The 20,335-nt window shown below is 40.4% G+C and overlaps 2 protein-coding genes across 3 annotated transcripts in view; one reads left to right on the top strand and one right to left on the bottom strand.

Moving 5' to 3' along the window:
- LOC133546948 (zinc finger protein 567-like) overlaps nt 1–20,335 on the bottom strand; it is a 334,269-nt gene that overhangs the window by 99,298 nt on the left and 214,636 nt on the right. The window lies entirely within an intron of this gene.
- LOC133546947 (gastrula zinc finger protein XlCGF57.1-like) overlaps nt 1–20,335 on the top strand; it is a 91,853-nt gene that overhangs the window by 60,169 nt on the left and 11,349 nt on the right. Inside the window, exon 4 of one of the 2 annotated variants that reach the window (XM_061892795.1) lies at nt 13,350–14,851. The exons of the other annotated variant lie outside the window; for it this stretch is intronic. Within the exon in view, the coding sequence (XP_061748779.1) occupies nt 13,350–14,350 (1,001 nt within the window). The 3' untranslated portion in view covers nt 14,351–14,851. Of the gene's footprint in view, nt 1–13,349; nt 14,852–20,335 lie in introns of those variants that run through there. 2 annotated transcript variants of the gene reach the window in all.

The following is a 20,335-nucleotide window of genomic DNA, read 5'->3' as shown; positions in this document are numbered from 1 at the left end:
TCCGTGCTAGTGCAATTTGCAGAGGAGGTCCTACCAGAGAGAATCATGATTGGGTATCTAAGCTTCTATGTTAGAGCTTACGTGCCACCCCCAGTACGTTGTTTCAAGTGCCAACGCTATGGGCACATAGTAGTGTGTGTCATGCCAAGATGAGATGTGGACGGTGTGGAGGGGAGCATGAATATGGACAATGTGGAAGTCATGAACAGGTCAAGTGTTGTAATTGTGGCGGGAATCACACAGCAGCGTATGGGGGCTGCATCATAAGGAAACAGGAAACAGAAGTACAGCAAATCAGAGTTGAAAGAAATATTACATACGCAGAGGCAGTTAAAATAAGAAATCAAGAAAGTGCAGAACAGGACAGAAGTGAAAATAGTTCAAGAAATAAAAAACAAGAGGCAGCAAATACAGGAATTTCCATGGACAAACTAGTTGTATTCCTGGCTTACGTAATAAATTGTACAGAACAGGCTAGAAACAAGACTGAGAAGATCAAAATAATTGTCAAAGCAGCAGCAAAGTTTTTAAATTTAAAAGAACTATCCTGGGAACAGGTGCAAGGTGAGCTACAGAGAGTAGACGAGACCGAGTCATGTGACCACAATCCAACGCCATGTTAATTGTTCAGTGGAATGCCAGAAGTTTGATAGCAAACGGAAATGAATTAAAGGGATATACTAATAATATGAAAAATAAACCACATGTAATATGTATTCAAGAAACATGGCTGAAGCCAAAATTAAACTTTATAATAAAAGGATATAACAATACGTAAAGATAGGAATGATGGGCAAGGAGGAGGATGTGCCATATTTATTAAGGAAGATATGCATTATTCAATATTAAAAGTAAAACAAGAACTAGAGATAGTAGGAGTAGAAGTATGGAATAATAAAGAAAGATACAAAGTACTAAACTTCTATAATCCATGCAAGGAATTAGAAATTCACCAACTAGAAACAATAATGGAGCACTGGAGTGGCAATATTATTTGGTGTGGTGACTTTAATGCACATAGCACAATGTGGGGTGAAAGGGATGACTGGAATGGGGAAACATTGGAAGCACTTTTGGAGGAAAAAGAACTGGTGTGTGTGAATGATGGGTGGGGAACAAGGTTAGATGTCGTCACGGGTAAAGAAACAGCAATAGCTTTAACACTAGTGTCACAAGGGTTAGCAGGAAAGGTGGAGTGGGAAGTAAATAAATACAGCACAATGGGAAGTGATCACTATCCAATCTTCATTCACATAAACATAAATTATAGGACAGAAAGCACTAGGATAGAAGGAAGATGGAAGTATAATCATGGTGACTGGGGGAAATTTAGGGAAATTACCGACATAACTTTAAAGGAAGTAGATATAAATCAAGATATTGAACAATTAAATACAGATATTACGGGGTGCATAATAGAAGCAGCCGAACAGAGCATACCAAGGAATAGTATAGGGAGAAGAAGGAAGATAGTGCCGTGGTGGACACAAGAGTGCACAGATGCAATACAAGAACGGAATAGAGCATTTAGAATACTGAGAAGAACACATCATTTCCAAGACATGATCCAATATAAAAAGCATCAAGCTAGAGTAAGGTATGTTATTAAAAAAACAAGAAAACACCATTGGAGAACTTTTTGTGAAACACTAAATAGAACTACTCCTTTAAGCCAAGTGTGGGGAATGATCAAGAGAATGTCAGGGCTCAGAAAAGAACATAAAAATCATGTGATGAAAGATGGAACGCGGAGTGTGGGAGGAAATAAAGAAAAAGCAGAACTTTTAGCAAAAACCTTTGTTAAAGTGCACAGTAATGATCATTTGAGAAATGTAGAAAAACAAAAGAGAGAAGAAACAATTAGTTTAAATATTGAGGAAATGAAGGAAGACAACGATAATAGTTTTACCAACACTATGGATATGACATTTTCTTTGGATGAAATGGTTCCAATTTTAAAAAAAGTTAAAAATACAACGCCAGGGAAAGACCTGGTGAGTTATCAAATGATCAAAAATGTAGGCAGCATCGGCAAAGAAGTGGTCTTGAAATTATATAATAGGATATATGAAGAAGGAAAATTAGCAGCTGAGTGGAAAACAGCTGTAATAATTCCAATATGCAAGCCAGGGAAAGACATAGAGAAAGCGTATGATATGTTGTGGAAACAGGGGGTGCTGATGAAACTAAATAAGATTGGGATTAGAGGAAGAATGTACAGATGGATAAAAGACTTTTTAACAAGTAGAACATTATTAGTAAAAATAGAGAATGAATATAGCAGAGAATACGAAGTGGAAAATGGGACCCCACAAGGGAGTATAATAAGTCCAGTACTATTTTCCATCATGATAAATGAAGTTTTTAGTGAAGTGGAAGGGTTAGTGGAGGTGGCATTGTTTGTGATGATGGAGTGATGTGGAAGAGAGGTAGAAATACACATCATATAGAAAAGAAGATTCAAAAAGCGGTAAATAATGTTCAAGACTGGGGGACGGCTTGGGGTTTAAGATTCTCTGTTGGAAAGACAAAAGTCATACATTTTACGAAGAGGAAAGTACAAAACAAGCTCCAAATAAAACTCTATGAAGAAAACATAGAAGAGGTACAAGTATTTAAATATTTAGGAATGTGGTTTGATAAAAATATGAACTGGTCAACCCACATCAGCAAGATAGTGGAGAAAAGTAAAAAGGTGTTAAATATAATGAGGGCTTTGAGGGGTAAAGATTGGGGGGCTGATAGGTTGACATTGAAAACAATATATATCACTTTAATTCGGTCTGTTATTGACTACGGATGCATTATTTATCAATCTGCTTCAAAAACACTACTTGGGAAAATAGACCGGATCCAGTCGCAGGCGTTAAGATTATGTTGTGGAACTACTAAATCTACTCCAGTGGCAGCATTACAAGTAGAAATGAATGAAAAATCTTTGGATATGAGGAGAGATCAACTCTCAGCGGTTTATTGGGCAAACTTAAAAGGATCCAAGCAAGGACATCCAACCCGTCAAGTGCTAATAAACTGCCAAGAAAAAGGGAAGAAAAAAATGAATAGTTTTGGGTGGATAATAGGAGATATATGTAACAAAACACAAATTGACCATATTAAAGTTAGCCCTACAGTACCAATTCCCGCAATACCACCGTGGATGTATGACAACCCAAAGGTAGACTTGCAGTTCCTGAAGAATAGACATTTAAATAGTTACCAGATAGAACAATGGATTGAGGGAATGTTTTTTGATAACATCATGATATTCACAGATGCATCAAAAACTATAAATAGTAAAGTAGGAGCTGCTGCAGTTATCCCACAGAGAAATATAGTGTTGAATAAAAGAATCAGTGATAAACTGTTTTTACGGGGGAATTGGTAGCAATTTATATGGCAGTTAACTGGATAGAGGAAAACAAAGCTAGGAAAGTAGTCGTGTGCTCGGACTCCAGCAGTGCTTTGATGAGCATAAAAAACATAAGATCAGAAACAAGACTAGATATAGATTATGAAATAGTTCAGGTAATCTACAGAATAAATAAAGCGGGAGGTGTGGTAACATTTCTCTGGGTTCCTGCTCATGTAGGAGTTGAGGGAAATGAGTTAGCTGATGGATACGCAAAAAAAACAAGCACTAAAACAGAAGTAAACATGGAGATGAAGCACAGTAAAGAAGAAGTGAAGAGCATCATTAAGATAGAACACAATAAAAAGTGGCAGGATAATTGGAATAAGGAAACAAAAGGTAGAGAGTTTTACAAAGTCCAGAGGAAAGTAGGTGTCATGAGAGGAGGAATAGAAATAGGAAAGAAGAAGACATTATTACTAGAATGAGATTAGGACATACATATCTAAATAGTTTACTAAAATTGATTGGAAACATAATACAGGGCTGTGTGATTCTTGCCATCAGATAAAAAATAATGACCATGTTTTAATACAATGTAAGAAATACAATAGAGGAAGTGATCAATACTGGAAAGTAGGCTGGCGAAAGAAAATATTAGGTTGGCAGTGGGAGATATATTAGGATTTAATTCAGAACACATAGGATATAAAGCAATATAAACATATTTAAAAAAACACTGGGTTAAATAAAAGAAAATAAAGTAGGGATCCATCTCGGTCCACACTCCATTACAGTAGGTGGCGCTAATGCACACCAGAAGGTTGCTTGCCAACCGCCATAAAAACATAAGAAAAAGGAGTGATGGGATCAGCAGTTATTTTGACTATACTGAATAACTAGAATCATTTCCTGAGATTGATTCGTTCAAAAAATTCGATCACTGAATCACTTCTGCAGCAGCAGTTCTGTGTGCAGGTCGGCGAATCAGGAGTCAGTCAGTAACAGCTTCCCCAGCGGCAGATCTCGGTGTGTGTCAGTTGGCGAACGACACAAGCCCTCAACACCCAATGAACGACAAAAGCCCTCGGCGCCCAATGAACGACACAAGCCCTCGGCGCCCAAAGAACGACACAAGCCCTCGGCGCCCAAAGAACGACACAAGCCCTCGGCGCCCAAAGAACGACACAAGCCCTCGGCGCCCAATGAACGACACAAGCCCTCGGCGCCCAATGAACGACACAAGCCCTCGGCGCCCAATGAACGACACAAGCCCTCGGCGCCCAATGAACGACACAAGCCCTCGGCGCCCAATGAACGACACAAGCCCTCGGCGCCCAATGAACGACACAAGCCCTCGGCGCCCAATGAACGACACAAGCCCTCGGCGCCCAATGAACGACACAAGCCCTCGGCGCCCAATGAACGACACAAGCCCTCGGCGCCCAATGAACGACACAAGCCCTCGGCGCCCAATGAACGACACAAGCCCTCGGCGCCCAATGAACGACACAAGCCCTCGGCGCCCAATGAACGACACAAGCCCTCGGCGCCCAATGAACGACACAAGCCCTCGGCGCCCAATGAACGACACAAGCCCTCGGCGCCCAATGAACGACACAAGCCCTCGGCGCCCAATGAACGACACAAGCCCTCGGCGCCCAATGAACGACACAAGCCCTCGGCGCCCAATGAACGACACAAGCCCTCGGCGCCCAATGAACGACACAAGCCCTCGGCGCCCAATGAACGACACAAGCCCTCGGCGCCCAATGAACGACACAAGCCCTCGGCGCCCAATGAACGACACAAGCCCTCGGCGCCCAATGACCGACACAAGCCCTCGGCGCCCAATGAAGGACACAAGCCCTCGGCGCCCAATGAAGGACACAAGCCCTCGGCGCCCAATGAAGGACACAAGCCCTCGGCGCCCAATGAAGGACACAAGCCCTCGGCGCCCAATGAAGGACACAAGCCCTCGGCGCCCAATGAACGACACAAGCCCTCGGCGCCCAATGAACGACACAAGCCCTCGGCGCCCAATGAACGACACAAGCCCTCGGCGCCCAATGAACGACACAAGCCCTCGGCGCCCAATGAACGACACAAGCCCTCGGCGCCCAATGAACGACACAAGCCCTCGGCGCCCAATGAACGACACAAGCCCTCGGCGCCCAATGAACGACACAAGCCCTCGGCGCCCAATGACCGACACAAGCCCTCGGCGCCCAATGAAGGACACAAGCCCTCGGCGCCCAATGAAGGACACAAGCCCTCGGCGCCCAATGAAGGACACAAGCCCTCGGCGCCCAATGAAGGACACAAGCCCTCGGCGCCCAATGAACGACACAAGCCCTCGGCGCCCAATGAACGACACAAGCCCTCGGCGCCCAATGAACGACACAAGCCCTCGGCGCCCAATGAACGACACAAGCCCTCGGCGCCCAATGAACGACACAAGCCCTCGGCGCCCAATGAACGACACAAGCCCTCGGCGCCCAATGAAGGACACAAGCCCTCGGCGCCCAATGACCGACACAAGCCCTCGGCGCCCAATGAAGGACACAAGCCCTCGGCGCCCAATGAAGGACACAAGCCCTCGGCACCCAATGAACGACACAAGCCCTCGGCACACAATGAACGACACGCACAGTGACTGAACGAGAGCCTCAATGTGACGTCATCCTCCGCGACACAGTCAGTTCTCTGTGTCAGTAGGTCCGCGAATCCTGATTCTGAATAAGTGAGTGAGTGCAGCGTGAACGTGAGTCATGTCCTCAGCGACAACCAGTCAGTTCTTGTAGGTCCGTGAAGCGAGCCTGAATCACTCAGCTACGGTTCTGTGGGCCAGAGGGCGACAAACGTGAATCGCTCTCTGCAAAAGCAAATATTAAATTAAGAAACCCTTAACAAATGCCAACATAACAACTAAATGTTCTGTAGCCTAAGTTTAAAAATATAACAAAGAAAATGTAAACTTGAATATGCAAACAAAAAAAAAAATACCTTCAAAATAAAACAAATAAATTAAGAGGCAGAAATGCCAACATGAAAACTAAATGTTCTGTAGCCTACGTTTTAAAAATATAACAAAGAAAATATCAGCTTAAATGTGCAAACAAAAATAAAATAAAAGGCCACCTTAAATAAAACAAAACAAATATTAAACCAAGTGCCCGAAATGCCAACATAAAAACAAAAAATTCTGTAGCTTACATTGAAAAATATAAAAATGGAAATATTGCCTTCCGCCCGATTGTAGCTGAGATAGGCGCCAGCGCCCCCCGCGACCCCAAAAGGGAATAAGCGGTAGAAATGGATGGATGGATGGATATCAACTTAAATATGCAATAAAAATGTTATGTGTTGAGATAATGGAAATGGGGCGCGTGTGTGTGTGTTTATTTTCACGTGGCTTGAGTCAACATCAGCCGTTAGCTTGGAGAATGAATGGAGAAGGGATGCCAATGGCATGAAACATATCTTGGAGAATGAATGGAGAAGGGATGTCAATGGCATGAAACATATCTTGGAGAATGAATGGAGAAGGGATGTCAATGGCATGAAACATATCTTGGAGAATGAATGGAGAAGGGATGCCAATGGCATGAAACATATCTTGGAGAATGAATGGAGAAGGGATGTCAATGGCATGAAACATATCTTGGAGAATGAATGGAGAAGGGATGCCAATGGCATGAAACATATCTTGGAGAATGAATGGAGAAGGGATGCCAATGGCATGAAACATATCTTGGAGAATGAATGGAGAAGGGATGCCAATGGCATGAAACATATCTTGGAGAATGAATGGAGAAGGGATGTCAATGGCATGAAACATATCTTGGAGAATGAATGGAGAAGGGATGCCAATGGCATGAAACATATCTTGGAGAATGAATGGAGAAGGGATGCCAATGGCATGAAACATATCTTGGAGAATGAATGGAGAAGGGATGCCAATGGCATGAAACATATCTTGGAGAATGAATGGAGAAGGGATGCCAATGGCATGAAACATATCTTGGAGAATGAATGGAGAAGGGATGTCAATGGCATGAAACATATCTTGGAGAATGAATGGAGAAGGGATGCCAATGGCATGAAACATATCTTGGAGAATGAATGGAGAAGGGATGCCAATGGCATGAAACATATCTTGGAGAATGAATGGAGAAGGGAGGTCAATGGCATGAAACATATCTTGGAGAATGAATGGAGAAGGGAGGTCAATGGCATGAAACATATCTTGGAGAATGAATGGAGAAGGGAGGTCAATGGCATGAAACATATTCCCGCGACGGGAGGACAATCACTCGCGGCATTTGGGCAAGCAGAGCAGAGAGCGAGAGAGTTGTCGTTCACTGAGTGATTCATGTCGTTAATCCGCGGTGAACGAATCGTTCGCTCAGTCCCTCCCCCGCCCACATGACGAGTAGCTGGCTGCGTCGTTCGCCGACGTCGAGGGTTCAGCAAGTCACAGAATGCGGAAGTTCCACTCATACCGGCACGGTTGCGGCGAAGCTCAACTGAACTGAGAAAAGAACGAATCAGTTCATGAAGTGATTCGGTTCAGTACGTTCACTCAAAAGATTCGTTCGTTTGAACGAATCGTTCGTGAACGACACAACACTAGAAGGCGACCGACAAGAGCAATTCGAAGGAGAAAGACGTGAGCCATACGCTAATAAGTCAGTCTTACTATTTGTTATCCAGTTTGAAATATTTTCGTCGTATAAAATACATATTTGATTCTTGATTTAAGGATAAAGTGGTCTCGATGCGCTAGAAGCACTGTGCCGCTTCTCCTGCTATCTTTGCTTGTTAGTTAGCTTAGCTCGCTAGTTAGCTTAGCTTGTTAGCTGCTAACAGAAGACACAGAAGTTATCAACACATCGCTAAGTAGAGATCAAGTGTGAGAGTAAAGTGTTGTGATTGTGTGAAAATGTCTACATTACAAATGTTGAGAGCGTTGGTGGATCAGCGACTAACTGCTGCTGTTGAAGAAATATTTGTAGTGTTAGAAAGAACGATAGCAGAATACCAGGCGGAACTTTCTAGAACAAAAGAGGATTACAATCAACTACTGGACGCTGTTTTCAAGAAACATCAAGTTGTGTCACACAGAACAGGTTTGTTGACTTCTTACTTTCACATCTTTACTAACTTTATATTTGATTAATAACAGGAAAAATACATTTGGAATATATAATATAATCACGATGAGCAGTGGAACTGTGTCTTCTTCCATCACACCTTCAACCATCCTCCATTGCAGCAAATACATTACATTTCCTACAGGTATTATTATCACTGAAGGACTGTAGAACATGTCTAAACATGTTACACACAAAGGACGGACAAGCTAATAGTTAAGCTAGCCGCTAAAGTAGCTTGAAACAAGAATAAATACGTGCTTAGTCATTTTTCCCGTACAACATGAATTGGCTGTTTTTCAAACTTCCACCATTTCCGCTTTTTTCAAGTGACTCAAATCATTCCATCTTCTACATGTTTCACTAAACCTTGACATTCAAACTATCATTTTTCCAAGTTAAAATTTTTTCGAAGAATGCCCAAAATTCCCTTTTTTTCAAACCCTTTTTTCACCCTTTTTTGTGTCGACCACATTTTTCAACCCACTTCAACCGTTCCACCAGCAAATCATTCCTCTTAATGATGACAAAACACAAAGTTGTTTTTTTCTCTGGAAAAATTCTTGGTTTTCCCAAAAATCCGGGAATTCCATAATACTATTTCTCAACAAAAAATGTTACTACTTCAACATTTCTCGACTGATTTGAAAAATTCCAACACCAACCATTCACTCCTTCAGAACATTCACAAATTTTAGCATTTTCTACAAACCCCGTTTCCATATGAGTTGTTAAATTGTGTTAGATGTGAATATAAACGGAATACAATGACTTGCAAATCCTTTTCAACCCATATTCAGTTAAATGCACTTCAAAGACAAGATATTTGATGTTCAAACTCATAAACTTTTTTTTTTTTTAAATAATAATTCACTTAGAATTTCATGGCTGCAACACGTGCTAAAGTAGTTGGGAAAGGGCATGTTCACCACTGTGTTACAAACCCCAATTCCATATGAGTTGGGAAATTGTACATCCATCCATTTTCTACCGCTTATTCCCTTTTTGGGGTCGCGGGGGGCGCTAGCGCCTATCTCAGCTACAATCGGGCGGAAAGCAGGTTATACCCTGGACAAGTCGCCACCTCATCGCAGGGCCGACACAGACAGACAGACAACATTCACACTCACATTCACACACTAGGGACCATTTAGTGTTGCCAATCAACCTATCCCCAGGTGCATGTCTTTGGAGGTGGGAGGAAGCCGGAGTACCCGGAGGGAACCCACGCATTCACGGGGAGAACATGCATACTCCACACAGAAATATCTCGAGCCTGGGATTGAACCCAGGACTGCAGGACCTTCGTACTGTGAGGCAGACGCACTAACCCCTCTGCCACCGTGACGCCGTTGGGAAATTGTGTTAGATGTAAATATAAACAGAATACAATGACTTGCAAATCCTTTTCAACCCATATTCAGTTGAATGCACTACAAAGACAAGATGTTTGATGTTCAAAATCATAAACTTTATATTTATAGATCCAGATACAAATGTTTTCTCCCACATCGGTAATAAATAGTTTTTATTATCCAGATGAACAATATAATGAAATAGAATAATATAGTGTAAAGAGAATACAATGATTTGCTAATTATTTTCAACTTAAATTCAATTGAATAGACTGCAAAGACAAGATATTTCATGTTCACAGTGAGAAACTTATTTTTTTTTTGCAAATAATAATTAACTTAGAATTTCATGGCTGCAACACATGCCAAAGTAATTGGGAAAGGGCATGTTCACCACTGTGTTTCATCACATTTTCTTTTAACAACACTCAATAAACGTTTGGGAACTGAGGAAACTAATTGTTGAAACTTTGAAAGTGGAATTCTTTCCCATTCTTGTTTTATGTAGACCTTCAGTCATTCAACAGTCCGGGGTCTCCGCTGTCGTATTTTACGCTTCATAATGTGTCACACATTTTCCATGGGAGACAGGTCTGGACTGCAGGCGGGCCAGGAAAGTACCCGCACTCTTTTACTACGAAGCCACGCTGTTGTAACACGTGGCTTGGCATTGTCTTGCTGAAATAAGCAGGGGCGTCCATGATAACGTTGCTTGGATGACAACATATGTTGCCCCAAAACCTGTATGGACCATTCAGCTGCTTTTGATGATTTTATGCACCGTAGATGGTAAAATCCCTGAATTCCTTGCAATAGCTCGTTGAGAAATGTTGTCCTGAAACTGTTCGACATTTTGCTTACAAATTGGTGACCCTCACCCCATCCTTGTTTGTGAATTACTTAGCATTTCACAAAAGCTGCTTTTATACCCAATCATGGCACCCACCTGTTCCAAATTAGCCTGCACACCTGTGGGATGTTCCAGATAAGTGTTTGATGAGCATTCCTCAACTTTGTAAGTATTTATTGCCACCTTTCCCAACTCCTTGGTCACGTGTTGCTGGCATCAAATTCTAAAGTTAACGATTATTTGCAAAAAAAAGTTTATCAGTTTGAACATCAAATATGTTGTCTTTGTCGCATATTCAACTGATTATGGGTTGAAAATGTATTCCGTTTATATTTACATCCCACACAATTTCCCAACTCATATGGAAACGGGGTTTGTAAAAGAATTCCGCTTTTCCCAAAATTCCCAAATTTTCCTGAAATTCTCATTGAAAATAATGGTACATTTTTCAAAGTTCCACAACCTCAACATGTTTCATCCGATTCACTCCTTGCCAACCTCAAACTGTTCAGCCTATTTGGTAATCACGGGCTTTCCCTTGACCAATTCCAAAAATTCCCAGAATTACACGTTTTCCGTGACATTTTTCCCCATTCAAAATGAATGAGCCATTTTTCAAAATGCCACCATTTCCACATTTTTCCACCGATTCAAACAATTCCACATCAACATATTCCTCTAATTCTGGAAATTGAAATTACAACATTTTTTAACCCACTTCCACAGTTCCACCGTCAAATCATTCCTTTCCATCAGGACAGAAAACAAATTTGTTTTTGGAATTGAAAAAAATCCTGGTGTTCCCAAAATTCACGGAATTCCATAAAACCATTTCTCAATTAAGTATGTTACGACTTCAACATTTCTCAACTGATTTGAATAATTCCAACACCAACCATTTCAACTCATTCAGAACATTCACATTTGTTAGCATTTCCAAAAAAAGTCCCGCTTTACCTGAAAATCCAAAAATTCCATGAAATTCCCATTGAAAGGAATAAAATGAAAGTTCCACAACTCCCACATTTTTCATCTGATTCAAACCGTTCCAACTTCAAAATATTCAGTGTGTTCAGGAATTGTGTGCTCCCTTTCAACACTTATTGAAAGAAATTCCCGGATTTTCTGGAATTCCCCGTTTTTAGGGACATTTTCCCCATTCAAAATTAATTATCCATTTTTCAATTTTCCACAATTCCCACATGTTTCAAACCATTCCACCTTCAACACAATAAATTCAGCCTGGAAATTCAAACAACCAGTTTTCCACATTCAACAAATTTCCAGGAATTCTCATATTTTTCTAACCTTATTTCCAACCTTCTTTAGTGCAATGACTCCTTTCACATTGTTCAACCCATTTCAACCGTTCCACTGTCAAAACATTCCTCTGAGTCAGGACAAAAAAAGCATGTTGGTTTAAGAACTTAAAAAAAATCCCGGTTTTCCCAAAATTCAAACTCTACAAAATCAAATCGTTCCAACATTCAAACTATTCTTACATTCATACTACATTCTGTCAACCTTTCAGTTCAACTTCAGCATTGGAGCATTCAAACACAATTCTTTCAGGAATTGCTTCATCTACTTATTAGTATTATTTTACTTAAAAGTAGCTTACCACATTGAAAGCGTGGACTGTATGAATGGTGCCTTTCCAGTTCTCACACTAATGCAATTTGAGTGTCTAGAAACGCACTAAATTAATATTTTTTTACAATTATTATTAATAATAATAATAATGATGGATTACATTTATATCGCGCTTTTCTATTGTTAGATACTCAAAGCGCTCACAGAGAAGTGGGAACCCATCATTCATTCACACAAGGTGGTGGTAAGCTACATCTGTAGCCACAGCTGCCCTGGGGTAGACTGACGGAAGCGTGGCTGCTAATTTGCGCCTACGGCCCCTCTGACCACCACCTCCAATCATTCATTCATCATTCATTCATCGGTGTGAGTGGCACCGGGGGCAAGGGTGAAGTGTCTTGCCCAAGGACACGACGGCAGCGATTTGGATGTCAATAGGTGGGAAGCGAATCTGCAATCCTCAGGTTTCTGGCACGGCCGCTCTACCCACTACACCATGCCGCCCCGTAATAAGGTAATCAAGTTATATTTTGAAGGAGTAGTCAGTAATGTGATTACTTCTTCCCAGTTTAACTGTGGTGACACTATCTAAATGAAAGCAAAACAGATGTCATTGTTTTTGGCCAACATGTTGATTGTGCTCAAGTGGTTTTTAGAGCAGACATGTCTCTAAAGATGAATGTGAAAATGACAGTAATTATTGTCCACCAGCAGGGGGAGCTCATCACTAGTACTACTGCGTGGAGGCTGGCATGTGGTACATTATTTCCTGTGTGTGTATGACTTATTCAGAGGGACAACAGCACACTAGTATGGATTGCAGGAATTAATTTGAGGATGTTTTTATATGAATAAGGTGGATTGGATGTTAGCCTGGGAAGGCATTCCCCTGGAGGTCTTCTTCATGTGTCAGCTGGAAGTACTCTGATTGCTGTGAGGGGAAACTGATGAGATTGTGAGATCATATGTTGGTGCAGGGCAATGTCTCATGTGACTGAGCAAAGCTGGACTTTTCTCAAGAATGTTTGTTTTCTCCTGTTTCACAGACCTAAAAGAAGCGCATCTTCCCAATGAGCAGGAGGAGGAACCACAGTCCCCTAACATACTTGAGGAAGAAGAGGTACCACACTCCCAACACATTAAAGAGGGAGGAGAGGAACCACAGGCCCCCCACATTAAAGAGGAAGACGAGACGCCACAGACCCATAATGTTAAACTGACCCTTCACATTAAGAAGGGAGAGGAGGACCCACTGACCCTCTACTTTAAAGTGGAAGAGGAGGACCAAGAGCCACCGTACATTAGAGAGGAAGAGGAGGAAGAGGGCATCAGTCAGCCTAAATGGTTGGAGGAGTTCCCAGTGACTGGTGTCCCTGTGAAGAGTGAAGATGATGAGGTGAAAGGTGAAAGTGAGGAGAGGGGAGGGGGGGAGCCTCCAAGCAGCAGCTCAACACAACACATGACAACAGAAGCTGATGGAGACCACTGTGGAGGATCACAAGCAGAAAAGCTCTTAGCTCCACTATCAGATAGTGAGGACACAACGTCACACTCTCCTGACACTGATGATGAAGACTCTAAAGATGATAAGACATGTCACACTGACAACACTCACTTCACATGTTCTCTCTGTCACAAAACTTTTAAATACCATTGTCGTCTGAAAGTACACATGAGAACACACACTGGAGAAAAAACTTTTATCTGTTCACTCTGTGGTAAAGGTTTTGCACAAAGTTCAAGTTTGGTAAAACACATGAGAACACACACTGGAGAAAAACCTTTCTCTTGTTCAATCTGTGGTAAAGGTTTTACACAAAGTCAACATTTGAAATCACACATGAGAACACACACTGGTGAAAAACCTTTTTCCTGTTCAACCTGTGGTAAAGGTTTTACAGAAAGTCAGAGTTTGAAAAGACACATGAGAACACACACTGGTGAAAAACCTTTTTCCTGTTCAATCTGTGGTAAATGTTTTACACAAAGTCTATATTTGAAAGTACACAAGAGAACACACACTGGTGAAAAATCACATTCCTGTTGAATATGCAACAGAAGCTTTTGTGACCGATCAGACCTTGTAAGACACATGAGAAGACACCCAGGAGAGAAAGTGTTGAGTTGCAGTGTGTGTGGTGAAAGATTGTCTTCTAAGTAGCAGTGTAAGAAACACAAGTGTGCTGGTGAGAACAGCAGCAGCAAATGAAACTGCAGGATTTGAAATAAACTGTCCAGACTTTCATTTTGACTTTCTAACAACATCAGCACATATAACATGTGTGACATTGTTGTTTGTCTAACAATCTTGTTAACATGCTTCTATATTTATACACTCTTTTTTTTTCAGTCCATTACATGCATTAATATGCAACATTGTGTACTTTTATTAAAATTGAAACAAACTAATTTGAAAAGGTGAGAGTAAACAGTAAAATACCTTTTAAATACAATAAACATTTTATGTGTGTATATATATTCATCAGACAATTTTACACTTATTTTATTCTGTTTTAGATAGATTAGATAGTACTTTATTTATTCCTTCAGGAGAGTTCCTTCAGGAAAATAAACATTTTCCGTACAACCCCATTCAAGATCATACAAACATTACAGGGAGACAGAACAGGATCGCTGACGGGTCTGCCGGCTTCCAGCGCCCCTTACAAAAAAGGTGAGATACAGGTAAACAAGGGGGGAATGGGAGAAAAAAATAGAAGATTAAAATAAAATAACAAAAAATTCTATCTAAGACTGGGCCCTGGAGAGGGTGTCCAGACTGAGGCCAAGGGAAAAAAAAAAAAAACTCATAGCCATGGTACACATCCCTCTCACATGTGTGTAAGAGGGAAACATCAAAGAACACAAAGGACATGAAAGACATTAAAGCAGCGGATACAACCAGACACTTGTACATACATACATGAATAAAAAGTAAAGGAAACATATACACTGTGGTGGCCTCTGCGGTGTTCCACGCCATCGTCTGCTGGGGTGAAGGGAGCATGGCCAGAGACGGGAGCAGACCCAACAAAGCAACCAAGAGAGCCGCCAACCAACTCTCGGCCAATGTCCAGTCCGCATGGATGAGTGAGGATGTGTGCAAGGAGACTGAGGTGTCCGACACCGGCTCATTCAGCCAAAACACTGTGAAGCTTGTCCGTCCCGGCACTCAGAGCTAGCTCCGCAGTCCTGTCTCTTCATCCGCATCTCCTCCTGTCCTTCCAAACTGACTCCGGTGTGGCAGAGACCCAGCAGCTGGTCTCTATGGCCAAAAGGCTCCCGGGAGGCAGATCCAGAAGTCCACAAAAAAAGCACCGCAAAGGTCACGAAAGTGACACCCCTTGTCACACAGTCCCAAAGGGTCCCGGACCAAAAGGCAAAAAAATATAATAACACGTGAAAAGAAGAGAGAAACACAAAAGGATGACACAAGAGCCCAGAGATCCTGCCAACAGCAGCCACTACAGCAGCGCCATCTTGGGAAAAAAAATATTGAAGTGTTGCATATTTTTATTTGTAATTGTTAATAATCCCATAGATTATCACCTTTATATGATATACATATGTACTGGTTCACATCTGAAACATCTTCTGGACCACTTCAGGAAGCATATTATTATTTACTTTATACATCATTTGAACAGTTGTCTTTTATACAATTTTAAAATGTGTGACTTTATGAATCATTTGTTGGGTCTCTATAATCCATTTTATTCATTATCTTTTTTACTCTCTTTTGTAATATGATGATTGTGTTGTGGTTGTTTTATATGTATGTCCCCAGACCTTTATGCAATGTGAAAGTGAAAGAAAATGACTAAATTGTCTGTGGAAGGATGGTTTTGTTTTTAGAAATTACATTTTGGATTTAAAAAAAAAATCCCATTTTTGTGTTTTAAACATTTGTTACTTTTTCTGTTTTGTTTTTTTAACATCCCAAAAACAATATCAATATCAATCAAATTTCGGAGTGTAAGGCAAAATCCAATAGTGAACATTTACTTTGCATACATTCATAAAATAAACTGTTTATTTTGTTTCCCTATCACAGAACGAACAGGTATTGTCTTCAATTGCAAAACAACATCCTAAAAAATATTTTAAGTGGTCTATTCCGTTTTTTTTCTTAAATGAACTCTTTTGCTTTTGGAAGAATGGAAACTTTCAAGTTATGATTTTTTTTTGTTCCACAGAAAATACAGTAAATAAGAAAAAGTAAAGAAGTAAAAACGATGATATGCTGTAATTAGAATCATTTGAAGGAAAGCCTTTCCAAAGGGGCGCACTTCCGTATGTGCGGCGACAGGTGCTTGAGGCGGAACAATTGTTCTACAATCCTATCAGCAAAGAAAGGCAGTTTTGTTTCCTTCAGGCCGAGTGTATGCCTTCCATCAATGTTCACTGTGCTCCCCATTAGCTGTGGCTTGCTATTGAGAAGAAGTCAATAGTGCATATTCTACCTGTTTTGCTGGCTGTGTAACTATATAAGATCATAGAAAACACAATCTGAATAAAAAAAATCATTTTAGAGGTTTAACTTGTGTAGTGTTTGAGTTTTAATGCATGTAATATTTATTCCGTTTGTGTAAAAGTTCAACATTTAGGATGATTTTGAAGATTTTCAACATCTTGCCATCTCCAGGTATTGCATACATTACAATGATTTGTGTGTCTCATGAAAAACAATATTTTTTGATGATGATCATGTTCCACGGATTCCACTCCAGTGTTGAGTTTTGGGGACTGAAAAAAAGAATAAAATTGTGTCATTTAAAATCATCTGCCGAGTAATATAACTGTTAATTGGTACTGTTTAGTAAACAAATAACTGTCAATTGATATAACCTATTAGTAGATAATCCATGACACTTAGAACATTTGTGATGACAGGATAACAATGATGTAATGTACCTTTCATGATTATTTGTACACAACATTATTGTAGAATGTAACAATATGTTTCAACAATGTTTATTTCAACTACAGTCCATGTCAGGTTTTAACATACCTGCTAAAGTAAAGTAAAGTTAAAGTACCAATGACTGTCACACACACACTAGGTCTGGCGAAATTATTCTGTGCATTTGACCCATCACTCTTGATCACCCCCTGGGAGGTGAGGAGAGCAGTGGGCAGCAGCGGTGCCGCGCCCGGGAATCATTTTTGGTGATTTAACCCCCAATTCCAACCCCTTAATGCTGAGTGCCAAGCAGGGAGGTAAACGGTCCCATTTTTATAGTCTTTGGTATGACTTGGCCGGGGTTTGAACTCACGACCTACCCATCTCAGGGCGAACACTCTAACCTCTAGGCCACTGAGTAGCCACACTGTTGTAACACATGCTGAATGTGGCTTGGTATTGTCTTGCTGAAATAAGCAGGGGCGTCCATGAAAAAGACGGCGCTTAAATGGCAGTATATGTTCTGAAACCTGTATGTACCGTTCAATATTAATGGTGCCTTCACAGATGTGTAAGTTACCCATGTCTTGGGCACTAATGCACCCCCATACCTTCACAGATGCTGGCTTTTCAACTTTGCTTCGATAACAGTCTGGATGGTTCGCTTCCCTTTTGGTCCGGATGACACGATGTTGAATATTTCCGAAAACAATTTGAAATGTGGACTTATCACACCACAGAACACTTTTCCACTCTGCATCAGTCCATCTTAGATGATCTCAGGCCCAGAGAAGCCGGTGGCATTTCTGGATGTTGTTGATAAATGGCTTTCGCTTTGCATAGTAGAGCTTTAACTTGCACTTACAGATGTAGCGACAAACTGTATTTAGTGACAGTGGTTTTCTGAAGTGTTCCTGAGCCCATGTGGTGATATCCTTTAGAGATTGATGTCGGTTTTTGATACAGTGCCGTCTGAGGGATCGAAGGTCATGGTCATTCAATGTTGGTTTCCGGCCATGCCGCTTACGTGGAGTGATTTCTCCAGATTCTCTGAATCTTTTGATGATATTATGGAGCGTAGATGTTGAAATCCCTAAATTTTTTGATTTGCACTTTGAGAAATGTTGTTCTTAAACTGTTTGACTATTTGCTCACGCAGTTGTGGACAAAGGGGTGTACCTCACCCCATCCTTTCTTGTGAAAGACTGAGCATATTTTGGGAAGCTGTTTTTATACCCAATCATGGCACCCACTTGTTCCCAATTAGCTTGCACACCTGTGGGATGTTCCAAATAAGTGTTTGATAGACAGAGAGACAGACAGACAGACAGGTAGATAGATAGGTAGATAGATAGATAGATAGATAGATGGATGGATGGATAGATAGATAGATAGATAGATAGATAGATAGATAGATAGATAGATAGATAGATAGATAGATAGATAGATAGATAGATGGATGGATGGATGGATGGATGGATGGATGGATGGATGGATGGATGGATGGATGGATGGATGGATGGATGGATGGATAGATGGATAGATAGATAGATAGATAGATAGATAGATAGATAGATAGATAGATAGATAGATAGATAGATAGATAGATAGATAGATATATAGATAGATAGATAGATAGATAGATAGATAGATAGATAGATGGATGGATGGATGGATGGATGGATGGATGGATGGATGGATGGATAGATAGATAGATAGATAGATAGATAGATAGATAGATAGATAGATAGATAGATAGATAGATAGATAGATAGATAGATAGATGGATAGATGGATAGATAGATAGCTAGATTGATGGATAGATTGATGGATAGATAGATAGATAGTACTTTATTTATTCCCTCAGGAGAGTTCCTTCAGGAAAATAAAAAATGTTCAGCACAATCCCATTCAAGATCAGACAAACATTACAGGGAGACAGAACAGGATCACTGACGGGTCTGCCGACTTCCGGCACCCTTTATAAAAAAGTGGGGGGGGGGAATGGGAGAAAAAAATTAAAGATTAAAATAAAATAAAATGAAATAAAATAAAAAAAATGGGTCTAAGCCTGGGCCTCTGGAGAGGGGGTCCAGACTGAGGCCAAAGGGGAAAAAAACAACTCATAGCCATAGCACACATAGTACACATCCCTCTTACATGTGGAGGGAAACATCAAACATCGAAGAACACAAAGGACATGAAAGAATATTAAAGCAGCGGAGCTGATGCAACCAGACACTTCTACATACATACATGAATAAAAAGTAATGTGATGAGCATTCCTCAACTTTATCAGTATCTATTGCCACCTTTCCCAACTTCTTTGTCACGTGTTGCTGGCATCAAATTCTAAAGTTAATGATTATTTGCAAAAAAATAAAGTTTATCAGTTTGAACATCAAATATGTTGTCTTTGTAGCATATTCAACTGAATATGGGTGGAAAAGGATTTGCAAATCATTGTATTCTGTTTATATTTACATCTAACACAATTTCCCAACTCATATGGAAACTGGGTTTGTAAACGTGAGCGTTAAATGTTAAAACTAAATCTAAATCTTAAATCTAAACCTAGATCTTAAAACTAAATTATCTAAATGTTAGTGCTATATTTTCAATCTAAGTCTAAATGTAAATCTAAATCTTAAATCTACATCTCTATCTAAATGAGAGCGCTTCATGTTAAATCTAAACATAAATCTTAAATCTGAATTTAAATCCATCCATCCATCCAAGGCGGGGTACACCCTGGACAAGTCGCTACCTCATCACAGCTGAATCTAAATCTGAGCGCTAAATGTTAAAACTAATCTCTAACCACTAGGCCTACTACATTTTGGTTTCCGTCAGCCATGTTGGGTCGAGAGCATAGTCATTCTACATCCTGTACACAAATTCAAAATGACATTTTTCATACTCGGCACATTTTCTAACATAATCTTGTTAATATGCTCAATAAGGTTCTATTCAAATGTAATACAAATAAAACGTAAGACTTTCTTTGCACACTTAAGGATTTAAGTTTCCAGGTGAAAAAGATGCCACCTCACAAAAAAATATTAATTGTTTAACTCTTTATAGTCCATGAATTAATTCAGATCCAGAACACACATTGTTATATATCTT

The sequence above is a fragment of the Nerophis ophidion genome, unplaced genomic scaffold (genome assembly GCF_033978795.1).
Source record: "Nerophis ophidion isolate RoL-2023_Sa unplaced genomic scaffold, RoL_Noph_v1.0 HiC_scaffold_52, whole genome shotgun sequence".
Classification (NCBI taxonomy): Eukaryota; Metazoa; Chordata; class Actinopteri; order Syngnathiformes; family Syngnathidae; genus Nerophis; species Nerophis ophidion.
Note: the sequence above shows the minus strand (reverse complement) of the source record. Positions and strands in the feature narration are given on the sequence as shown.